Below are 12,201 nucleotides of genomic sequence, written 5' to 3'. Positions count from 1 at the left end.
GCTGTTGTTTTTTTCCTGCATTGATTTTTCTATACCTTCTAAAATGTCACGAGATTTCCGAGGTTTTTTTCTAAGGTGATATGAGGCTTGGATCAGTGATAGAATAGAGTGAAGACATGAGTGGGCATTGTGCCATTATTTTACACTTCCAGTAGCACATGATAAAGAGCCTTGGCTCCAAGCAAGATCGAATGAGCCGCGTTTGTATTGTGGTGCTTGAGGAGGGGGAGGATGAGTCCCCTCATTTTCCCTCCAAGTTAGTAAATTATGGAAATCCCTATCGTCATCCCGCTCCGAAAGCTGTGTCGGTAAGACTTTCATCTGTTCTTACTACGGCTGTATTCCAGATTACTTTCAGGCTAAGATTCTGAATCTTTAAGTGCAAATCGTGCAGAATAACGTTCCTTCAAAAATTGTAAGGAAATCACCTGTAAAGTACTTAATTGGTTAAAATTGTTGTTCTGAATCTTTTGTGTTACCAGTTTCCAGGAAATCTTGATGCTGTGTGTAATCAGTATCTCAGCTGACATAGGCACTGATATCACATTCTTGCATCGACAACTAAGTCTGTTTGCCATTCAGGACTCTTGAAAAGCTGGGTAACTCACCCTGTATCTACTAGTCATTTTGGATGGATACATAAGAATATAAATGCAAGGCAAAAATTATACAAAACATCCATTTGTTTTAATACATTTTGCGCTGATTGTATTTTTTTTCTATTTCATTGCCAGATATAGATATATATATATTCTAAAGTATATTGCTTTCTGCATTATTTTACTGTACTGCCTACCACTAATTGATGCTTTTACCATACTTTTCTAAGAAGAAAACTGGATAGAAGCCTGTTTGACATTTATAGCCATGGAAACCCTGTCACACTTCTGAATTTCTTCTGCTAAATCCTGTGTTCTGGGGTGGAAAGAATTTTTCCATGAGGCTTTTGAGCTTCGTGGCAAACCGCAAAATAATTGTGTTTTTTTTCTCCCTTGCTTATTAAACATTTTGTTTACTATAGTTATACATTGTTTATGTTCATTTACTCTATATTGACTCTTCTATAGGAAATATTTGCATGTGAATACTTGGTTTCCATAGATATATGAGAACGTGGGCAACAATGTATTTCAAACCTATATTTTGTTGGAATTTTTCGTGTGGTCACAAAGTTTGTAATGAGAAAGGAGAGGTTGTAGTTGATATTGAGTTCGTAGAGCTTTCATGTTCACCAATGACACCCGTCAAGATTAGTGCTGGTGTTATTGTATTATTGGTTCCCTTCCACCCACAACCTTTGGCATCTTACTCCACTCCCCTGCAGTAGACATTCTGAACTTTTACCATAACAAATTGCTATTTATTTATTTTTTAGCTCTGACCCATCAGGTGGTAAGGTACATCCCCTGGAGGACCCCATAGCCTTAGCATGAGATTTATGGCACTAGTATTTGCATTCTCATATATTAACTGGTGGCTATGCACCTTTGTGGGCTGTTTGAACACCCGTTTAGTTGTCAGCTGTATTTCCCTACTTTCCCACAGATGATTCTCGCTTTGTCGTGTGTGCTGGTGTTTTCAGTGTGGAGAGGAGTATGCAAATTGGCTCTTGCCACAAGAAAAAAAAAAAAAATCTGGCGAATACCACCTAAATTGGTGGAAGTTGCCTAATAATAATAATAATAATAATAATAATAATAATCTTTATTTTTATATAGCGCTAACATATTACGCAACGCTTTACAGGTTGCACACATTATCATCGCTGTCCCCGATGGGGCTCACAATCTAAATTCTCTATCAGTATGTCTTTGGAATAAGTAGAGTTGGTGTGAATCGATTAGCAGGACCCAGCCCACCGGCCAGGTCCGTAATCTGTGGCTGTAGGACAGGAGCCCTGTGAACAGCCTCCTTCTTATTGACACCCATGGCACTTCTATTGAGTAACCGTCCTAGATAGACGTCATCATTGTGGCATGACTCGTGGTGTTCGCACCAGGCCAGCCAATTAATAAAGCAAGAGCCGTGAGGCAGGAGACGGTTCAAGGCTCCCTTCCTAATCACACCTACTCAACCTGTAAGTCAGTGTCTGACTCTTTAATGAGCCATTTAAGATGGCAGGGGATATTTTTCCCATTTTAACCCACATAAGAAATGGGAACACAGCAGTAAACCACTTCTTTCTCTAACATTGGATAACTCCTCTAGCAGCCAATTCTCTCCCATGGAATGTAACAAGTGCGCATGTTAAAATCCCCTTTTTCCAAAATGAGTTGCTTTCCCAATTTGCTTCTAAATATGAGCATCTTCGATGGCAATGCGAACATTTGCCAACCCCATATCCTTGGTGACCAGCTTGTAAGATTCCCTATCTGTCATAATTAGAAAGGTACAGCCGACCCTGGTAATTGGCATTTGCAGCATGTATTTTACTAATTCCTTCCCATGGCAGCACAGTCTCCAGGAACTGTTCTTAGTCTTAACTACCTGATAATATACCTCTGATGTTCCCGATAGTTAATAAGTTCTATGTATTACAGCCAATTGTTATATTTTCTTTCTGTTTTTAATGTCTTACAGCCTCCCCTGGTTCAAGCAATTTTTAATGGAGATCCGGAGGAAGTCCAGGCGCTAATATTTAAAAAGGAAGATGTTAACTTTCAGGTAAGTGGTTTCTGTAGGTGTTAGTATATTTCTTCTAAAGAGCTTAAGAATATTTTCTACTTGAAGAGGACCAGGTAAAAAGTAGCCAGTTTTTGCTCTTCTTACTCCCGCTGCTCCCCTGAGTACTATTTATTTATTTTTTTCCCTCTATAAATTCCCCCGTACAGCTCCAGAGTGTGGGGATATTTAGTGACTACAATATGCAAATATGTACAGTCTTTACCAAGAGGATGTTCCCCATTGGGTACTCATGCCACGCAGCCTAAAGTCTCACCCCCAGTGAATCTTCTAAACTCCCCCCCTCCTCCCCCCTTGGTAAAGACTTAAAAAATTAGCACTAATTTAAAAGGCCCATAACTCTGGAATGGTATGACAGATTATTTATAGGAGAAAAACTGAATAATTCACTGGAGCAGCAGGAATAAAATAAGAGAAAAAACTCCCCTTTTGACCTGGTGACAGGTCCTCTTCGAGTCTTTATTCACAACTTTTAAAGTGATCACATATCCACTGAATAACGTGCAAATCGATGGCGGTTTGACCACTAGTGCCTCCACCGATCCGGAGAATAGGGCTCAGAAGGGGGATGTGCATGTGCTGCTCCCGCTCCATTGATGGTTTATGGTGCTGCCAGGAAAGGAAAGAGACAGCTGTATTCTGCTACCACTGGGGGTCCCACAGAGCATTGACTGAGCAGGGCCTGTACTTGGGAAGTCCAAGGGGGGGGCATTTCAAAGCCAAGAATTAATGTAATCCCTAAAATGCCCCAAATCAGGGGTTAAAACGGCAAACCCCTGCATAGGGCAGAGAGAGGCATCACAGTGCTGCATTGAAAATCCAATTTAGCATTCATTCCGATTTTTGTAACCCGAGAAGAAGTAAATGTAGTGACTGTAAGCCCGTACAAAGCTTTGTTTTGCTCAGTGAGATTTTCCCTTGCAGGCTTGTGTAACCTTGGGAGAATTTCTGCTATTTTAGAAAGAGAGTTTGAGGGAACTGTACCATAACTCCTATAAGGTCACTGGTGTCACCTGTTCTGCAGGCTCACCATCCTGTTGAAGCATGTCCTGTGGGGGTATTGTTAAAGCTTCGTATTAGCGTGGTTTCACTTCCCACTGAATTCCTTATCTTCCAGAGTCAGACAAGTAATGATGTGAGGTATTGCTGCTTGGCAAATGTACCGCTATCCCCTGTTGGTAAAATATCTGCCAGCTCCAGTCTGGTGGTTCTCGTGATCTTTTCTCCTGATTTAACCTTGCTTGGTCATTGGAGTCTATATACATTTTTGGGCAGAGTCTAGGTGGGCCATGAAGGAAAGATGGGAAACAGATGGAAAACATCAGACGACCGGTGACGAATCGTGGAGTGTGATTCATTTTATAACTGAACAGTTTTAACAGAAAAAAGTTCTGAGACTGACAGTAAGTAGTAGGCAGAGAGTGGGATTCGTGATGGATATTTTATATCACTGGAAAACTACTGTAACTGCAGACGGCACAAATTAAAAGTTTCTTGAGATGATCTGTGATTTCTAGGTTATTACAGAGCGTTGTGTTATGATATGTCTGTGAGTGCAGCAATGCTGACACTTCTGGCTCATAACTTGGTGCTGGATTGTTTCAAAAATACAGGAGACAAATATGAGATTGGCCCAAGGCTTCTGTAAAATGTCATTTCTTTTAAAAGGGGATTTCTTCAGTGGCCACCACAGCTTAACCCCAGGGGTCTCAGAGTTTTACGCTATGCTCAAATGAGGTTTCTACTTAACATCCATGGCTCTTACAGGGGTGCGTCTGATTCCCTGAAAACCATAATTCTGTTGGAACCTCCAGCAAAATCAGTAAGAATAATGAGACAAACTGAGTCCAAAGTCTCCAATCTTGAACTCCATTTGGACTCTTACATACAGTTAATAGAAATGTTACACTAGTCCTACCTTTATAAAAAAAGAGCAAAGAATCCGCACCACTGCAACAAGGGTTCACTGCTCCTCACACTCACCACAGCCACGTGCCATAAACGCCCCAAAAGGAGCGGGTGCTCAATCTGAGAAAAGTATGCAGGAAAAATCCAATGAAAGAAGAAAACTGAGAGCACTCACTGTCCTAGAAATAGTCCTTTATTGCAACGGAAGAATCTTCAGCAAGGGAGAATATGAATTGTGACAGACGACGGCCGTTTCGCGCTGCTGCGCTTCCACGGGTCCTACTATTCACATTCTCCCCTGCTGAAGATTCTTCCGTTGCAATAAAGGACTATTTTTAGGACGGTGAGTGCTCTCAGTCCTACCTTTATGCCTCATGTTAATCATCTTGATGCTGAGAAATGTTATATTCTTTCTTTGTTAATGATTTCTTCCAGGCTTCAGGGTGTGCGGTGCCTAGAAGAAATCACTGCCTCCTGTCTTCATTGTAATACCCCCTCCCAGCAGTGTCAGTTACGACCCTGGAAATCACACGCCAGCGCCCTGCACTCCCTCAGAAATCCATATCTATTCTCCTTTCTATGGGTGCTGCATTCAAGGATCTTCTGTGCAGGCGACTTCCTCTCCAGTGTGCGTGCAGATTAGGTGCTCTCCCTATCTTCTATGTAACAAGAGAGGAGGGAGAGTTAGAGCAGCACAGCTCCACTGAATGAGAGGACACAGCAGCGTGGAGTATGTCAGAAGGTGCCAGACTGAGCGGTGGAGACCGGCGGTGCTAGCGTGGAAACATGAAAGTCCATATCAAAGCCAATGGTAGAAAAAACGCCAAAGCACTCACCGATCTTGCAGTTGCAGAAATGCTTTATTACTTCATACAAAAATCATCTTCACGGCATACGGGAGGACGGGCAAAGTGCAGGAGTGCAGCGGACGAGACAACGGCCGTTTCGCGCCCACTAACGGCGCTTCATGATGATTTTTGTATGAAGTAATAAAGCATTTCTGCAACTGCAAGATCGGTGAGTGCTTTGGCGTTTTTTCTACCATTGGCTCTCCCTATCTTCTCCCTGCATAGTCATCGCCATGTACACATGGTTCCTAGCGATGACTGTGCAGGGAGGAAGAGGGGAGATCATATTATTGGAGCGCACACCGGAGGTCACAGTGACTCGCCTGTGCAGCACCCATAGAAGGGAGGATGATGTATGTATTTCTGAGGGGGTGCTGTAAATGACGCTGATAGGAGGGGGTAAATATTACAATGAAGACAGGGGGTAGGGATTTCTTCCAGGAACCACAAGCCCCAGAGCCTGGAAGAAATCATTAACATAAAGAAAGAATATAACATTTCTCAGCAACAAGACCGCTAATATGAGGCATACAGGTAGGGCTAGTGTAACATCTCTGTCACCTGTATAGCCATATTAATAGGTCATATACATCCCAGGGGGTGACAGATTCCCTTTAAATATCATCATGTACTTTTAAAGGGGCTTTCCAAAATCATAACACAGATGAGCCATCAATATCAATACACTGCAAAACCTTACACAGTGACTACTAAGTAGCTATCAAGCAGGTGAATGGAGGACATTACACAGATATGAGAGTTGTTTGATCCTCAAAAGACTTCACTTTAGTGTAGATGGTTTTCAGGTCCTCTTGAAACTGAACTAAAAGCATACTGAAAAAAATGAATTTGAGAATTATTATAATTAATTTTTATAGTTCCATTTATTCCATGGCGCTTTACATGTGAAAAAAGGGGCAAATATAGACAAGTACAATAAACATGAGCAATACAATGCACACAGGCACAGAGGGAGAGAGGACCCTGCCTGCGAGGGCTCACAGTCTGCAGGGGATGGGTGAGGATACAGTAGGAGAGGGTAGAGCTGGTTGTACGGCGGGTTCAGTAGATTGAGGATCACTGCAGGCTGTAGGCTTGTCTGAAGAGGTGGGTCTTCAGGTTCCTTTTGAAGGTTTCCATGGTAGGCGAGAGTCTGATGTGTTGGGGTAGAGAGTTTCAGAGTATGGGGGAAGCACGGGAGAAGTGTAAGTTGGTATGCATGCAAAATAGAAGCATATTTACATTGAACAGGAAACAGTCAAAATCTAAGACAGAAACAAAATGAACATATACCCTGCTGTAAGTAAATAAGTAAAAGCAATAATCCCTATAAATAAGGTACGGTACTTAGTAAACACCGTTTCGTTAAAGCCATCCCACCAGCGTTAGGCTACTTTCACACACAGCATATTTGCTGCGTATTTTTACGCGCGCGTATTTTGCTGCTGCTTTACCTGCGTTTTTTTACGCAGGCAAAAAACGCAGCTGCTTTCACACACAGCGTTTTTTGCTGCGTTTTTTGCAGCTGCGTTTTTTTCAGCATTGTGTACTGAAAATAAAGTTTGTTTGAAAAAAAAAAAAAGGGGAAAAAAAAAGAGTCATTGAGGTCATTTCCTGTCTTTATGACTCAGAATACAATACATACTGGAGTTAACATCATGTCGATTCTGCCAGCTGCAATGGCCTTGAGCCAAAGACGCCTCAGCAAGCGGAACAGACATCAGCTGGGGTTTACTAACCCCACTGTCACTAACCCCAGGTTACTAGGGCAGGCGTCAGTCAGACGCCCCCCCTCGTAACCCTGTACGGTAAGGGTATGTTCACACGATCCTGATTTCAATCCTTTTTTTTCAGGACAAAAACCGCAGCTCTTGGCAGAAAACGCAGGTGCGTTTTTGGTGCGTTTTTGATGCGGTTTTTGATGCGGTTTTTAGTGCGTTTTTTTATGCAGTTTTCTCTGCAGATTGTCTGTGTTTGACACAAATAAAGCTTTAACTGCAGTGGGGGAAAAAAAAAAGAAATGATGTCATTTCCTTGTCCAACCCTTTTCTTCTTCCATCCTCCATTTTGGGACTAAACACCAAAATGAGTGGACGTGTTTTGAATGACAGCGCTCCGCAGAGTGCTGAGCGTAGGCCAGATCACAGCCCGCGGATCCAGCTCTATCCAGCTATTTAAGTCTACGTTCACATTTGCGGTCTGCGCCGCAGCGTCGGGCGCCGCATGCGTCATGCGCCCCTATATTTAACATGGGGGCGCATGGACATGCGTCGCACTTGCGTTTTGCGCCGGCCGCATGCGTCACTGCAGCGCACGCATCCGGCCGCAGAGGACGCAGCAAGTTGCATTTTTGCTGTGTCCAAAATCAATCAAAAAAAGGATGCATGCGGCGCACAACGCAAATGTGAACATAGCCTAAGTGCCACGTATTTAAGTGCCACGTATTTCAGTGCCACGTGCCACGTATTTCAGTGCCACGTATTTCAGTGCCACGTATTTAAGTGCCACGTGCCACGTATTTAAGTGCCACGTATCACGTATTTCAGTGCCACGTATTTCAGTGCCACGTATCAAAGTGCCACGTGCCACGTATCAAAGTGCCACGTGCCACGTATCAAAGTGCCACGTGCCACATATTTCAGTGCCACGTATCAAAGTGCCACGTGCCACGTATCAAAGTGCCACGTGCCACGTATTTAAGTGACACGTGCCACGTATCAAAGTGCCACGTGCCACATATTTCAGTGCCACATATTTCAGTGCCACGTATCAAAGTGCCACGTATCAAAGTGACTGAGCGCCGGCCCTAAAGTGAAAGTGAAAGCAGAGCGGTGACGTCACCGCTGTGCTGTTAAGGCCGGAGCTCAGTCAGTGTCAGGAAGCAGAGGCTGGGGGACGCGCAGGTGAGCATGTACTGTTTGTTTTTTTTACTTTTACGCTGGTAACCAGGGTAAACATCGGGTTACTAAGCGCGGCCCTGCGCTTAGTAACCCGATGTTTACTCTAGTTACCCGGGGACCTCGGCATCCTTGGTCGCTGGAGAGCGGTCTGTGTGACAGCTCTCCAGCGATCAAACAGCGACGCTGCAGCGATCGGCATCGTTCTCTCTCCATGCTGCTTCACTGGGGGGCGGGGGCTTCCCTCTTCCTGTCCGACGTCACGTCCGGTCCTGGGTGTCAACCCCTCCGTACAAAGACGCCGACACCCAGGACAAAGGCGCTGTGTGTGCACGTTAATATGGGGCCCTAGGGGGATACGCAGACACGCCGCTGCGTAAAGAATTGACATGTCAATTCTTTTTACGCCGGCGTGTTTGCAGACAAAAGCGCCGCGTTTTTTTGCGGTGTGTCTGAACGGCAAAGTGAATTTCTCATTCACTTTGCCGGCAGACGAAAATGACATTGCGCATTTTTGAAAAGCGCCCGCAAAATAGCGCTCAAAAATGCGCTATGTCTGAAAGTAGCCTTAAGGCGTACCCAAATTCGGGAAGTTCCTAACCTCTAATATTAAAACCTTACCATGTCATAGTGACGTCACTGTGAATAAGGGCTGGGCAGGACCAGGTCCCGAACATGGATACACGGCAAATCTGAAGCCATATAAATATAATGTCCAGCTCAAATGAAGGGAGGCCGCACGCTTACCTGCACTAAATGCAGAAACCTGAAACTTGACAGGAAAAAATGAATGAGTATCAGATGATGATGCATGAAAATTAGGAGCATGTTCACACTGACCATTAGACAGACAAAACCACCCTCCCTTTGAGCTGGACATTACAGCTGGAGCTTTTATAAATGAGATGTGCCATTAGTGTTAAAAAAAAACACCACCAAAAACCGAGCTCCTTTTACCTGGCATAGTGATAAGGCTGTGTTACATCTGTTATAAGTGATGGCCACAGTGTCCATCCTGGTGTGGAGGATTGTGCGTTACGTAACATGATTGCATGATGGGGATTAGACAGTTCAAACAAGTTGACCTATCAGTTCTAAATAGTGATTTTATGGGCTCATGAGCTTTGCCAGTGACATCATGTGTGGCTTTTGGCTGTGTTCATACAACCATCTTCCCATTCCTAACGACCTGGACCAGATAGCTCCAGTCCCACTCATGTAAACCTTAGACACTGCGGCCAAAGCTGGCTATACTTTCTTCCCTGGCACAGGTGCCTAACCATGCCAGAGGATGGGGGTAATACACAATGATACACCGTACAGAGGAAATAATAAAACATTTTCGCAATAACATTTTTATTATGTAAATTAAATGAATTAACCAAATTGCTCTTGCTGCATCTGTTATAACCACAGAGCTAAAACTATCATGTGTTTTTTTAAAGTTATAAATTCATTATTTTTTTCTAATCCTCCCTGCCCCCACATCCCCACAAAATCTTTGTCTAGTCTATCATTTTTGCGCTGAGTCGTATAATTGTAATGTACAGATGCATAGTCACATACCATTCTTAAGATTGAGATCTTGTAATTCTGTTCTGTGTCGCCAATGCCTGAAGCGTTCTCTAAATTGGCTGCTGGTGTGAGAAGAAGTTTCTGCAATGCTAATCCTTTCTAGCATTTTGCTTCTTGGCAACTTTGTCAAGATGAAAGTGAATGTTATCCTGTACAGGATTATTATTGATTATAGCAATGTATTGGTATTTATCACATGGACTTTACAGAATGGGTGGTAAAAGAAAGTGCAACTGCATAGCACAACGAAGGGTTCAAAGCCTGCCCTGTATTGTGTGTGCGCGGTCTGTGCTGGTATGGAGCACTGTCTCTATTACAGCCATGTGATTGGTTTAGTAAGTAACCAAATCATCATTATAGGCAGGTACTGTCAAAATATAATGTATTGGCCGAGACAGAATGAGTGCTCACCTTCAGCATTCAGTTGCAGTTTCTAGTACAGGCAGTCCCCAGGTTAAGAACGATTCTAAAGATGAATTTAATGTAAGGTAGACTGGATACATATGTGTATGTAAGGTAGACTGGGTTACATACAGGGGTTGGACAAAATAATGGAAACTCCTAATGTTTTGTCATCATAATCTTCGAACATGTTATAAACATGCAAACCGTGACATATGGTAATGTTTTGTAGTTGATTATTTGTGATGTGTATGTAAATTAACTGTTTGTTTTGCATAATTGTAAGAACATTGATGAGAACCTGATACCAATGGCAGACCTCTCGGATTTTCAAAGAGGTCAAATTGTTGGTGCTCGTATGGCAGGCGCTAGTGTAACAGAAAGTGCCCGAATGCTTGGCGTGTCAAGAGGTACTGTCTCCAAAGTAATGACTGCGTTTGAAAGAGAAGAAAAACGTCTGCAGCAAAGCACACGTCCGGCCGAAAGTCAAAGTTAACTGAGAGATGACTCCTTTGCACACTCTTGATGTTCTCTTGATGACCTTCAAGAGGTAGTCACCAGGAATGGTCTTCCAACAATATTGAAGGAGTTCCCAGAGATGCTTGGCACTTGTTGGCCCTTTTGCCTTCACTCTGCGGTCCAGCTCACCCCAAACCATCTCGATTGGGTTCAGGTCTGGTGACTGTGGAGGCCAGGTTATCTGGCGTAGCACCCCACATCACTCTCCCCCTTGGTCAAATAGCCCTTACACAGCCTGGAGGTGTGTTTGGGGTCATTGTCCTGTTGAAAAATAAATGATGGTCCAACTAAACGCAAACCGGATGGAATAGCATGCCGCTGCAAGGTGCTGTGGTAGCCATGCTGGTTCAGTATGCCTTCAATTTTGAATAAATCCCCAACAGTGTCACCAGCAAAGCACCCCCACACCATCACACCTCCTCCTCCATGCTTCACGGTGGGAACCAGGCATGTAGAGTCCATCCGTTCACCTTTTCTGCGTCGCACAAAGACACGGTGGTTGGAACCAAAGATCTCAAATTTGGACTCATCAGACCAAAGCACAGATTTCCACTGGTCTAATGTCCATTCCTTGTGTTCTTTAGCCCAAATAAGTCTCTTCTGCTTGTTGCCTGTCCTTAGCAGTGGTTTCCTATCAGCTATTTTACCATGAAGGCCTGCTGCACAAAGTCTCCTCTTAACAGTTGTTGTATGTGTCTGCTGCTAGAACTCGGTGTGGCATTGACCTGGTCTCTAATCTGAGCTACTGTTAACCTGCGATTTCTGAGGCTGGTGACTTAGATAAACTTATCCTCAGAAGCAGAGGTGACTCTTGGTCTTCCTTTCCTGGGGCGGTCCACATGTGAGCCAGTTTCTTTGTAGCGCTTGATGGTTTTTGCCACTGCGCTTGTGGACACTTTAAAAGTTTGCCCAATTTTTCGGACTGACTGACCTTAATTTCTTAAAGTAATGATGGCCACTCATTTTTCTTTACTTAGCTGCTTTTTTCTTGCCATAATACAAATTCTAACAGTCTATTCAGTAGGACTATCAGCTGTGTATCCACCAGACTTCTGCACAACACAACTGATGGTCCCAACCCCATTTATAAGGCAAGAAATCCCACTTATTAAACCTGACAGGGCACAACTGTGATTTGAAAACCATTCCCGGTGACTACCTCTTGAAGCTCATCAAGAGAATGCCAAGAGTGTGCAAAGCAGTCATCAAAGCAAAAGGTGGCTACTTTGAAGAACCTAGAATATAAGACATAATTTCAGTTGTTTCACACTTTTTTGTTTAGTATATAATTCCACATGTGTTAATTCATAGTTTTGATGCCTTCAGTGTGAATGTACAATTTTCATAGTCATGAAAATACAGCAAGATCT

General features: G+C 43.4%; 1 protein-coding gene across 2 annotated transcripts in view; it reads left to right on the top strand.

Annotated features, from left to right (window-relative positions):
• The window catches only part of ANKRD28 (ankyrin repeat domain 28), a 187,335-nt gene that overhangs the window by 60,916 nt on the left and 114,218 nt on the right, over nucleotides 1-12,201 (top strand). Inside the window, exons 1-2 of one of the 2 annotated variants that reach the window (XM_077268855.1) lie at nucleotides 29-308; nucleotides 2,581-2,664. In XM_077268855.1, the coding sequence (XP_077124970.1) occupies nucleotides 159-308; nucleotides 2,581-2,664 (234 nt within the window). In that variant the 5' untranslated portion in view covers nucleotides 29-158. Of the gene's footprint in view, nucleotides 1-28; nucleotides 309-2,580; nucleotides 2,665-12,201 lie in introns of those variants that run through there. The other variant, XM_077268856.1, reaches the window with a different exon arrangement.

The sequence above is a fragment of the Ranitomeya variabilis genome, chromosome 6, assembly GCF_051348905.1.
Source record: "Ranitomeya variabilis isolate aRanVar5 chromosome 6, aRanVar5.hap1, whole genome shotgun sequence".
NCBI classification, from domain to species: Eukaryota; Metazoa; Chordata; class Amphibia; order Anura; family Dendrobatidae; genus Ranitomeya; species Ranitomeya variabilis.
Note: the sequence above shows the minus strand (reverse complement) of the source record. Positions and strands in the feature narration are given on the sequence as shown.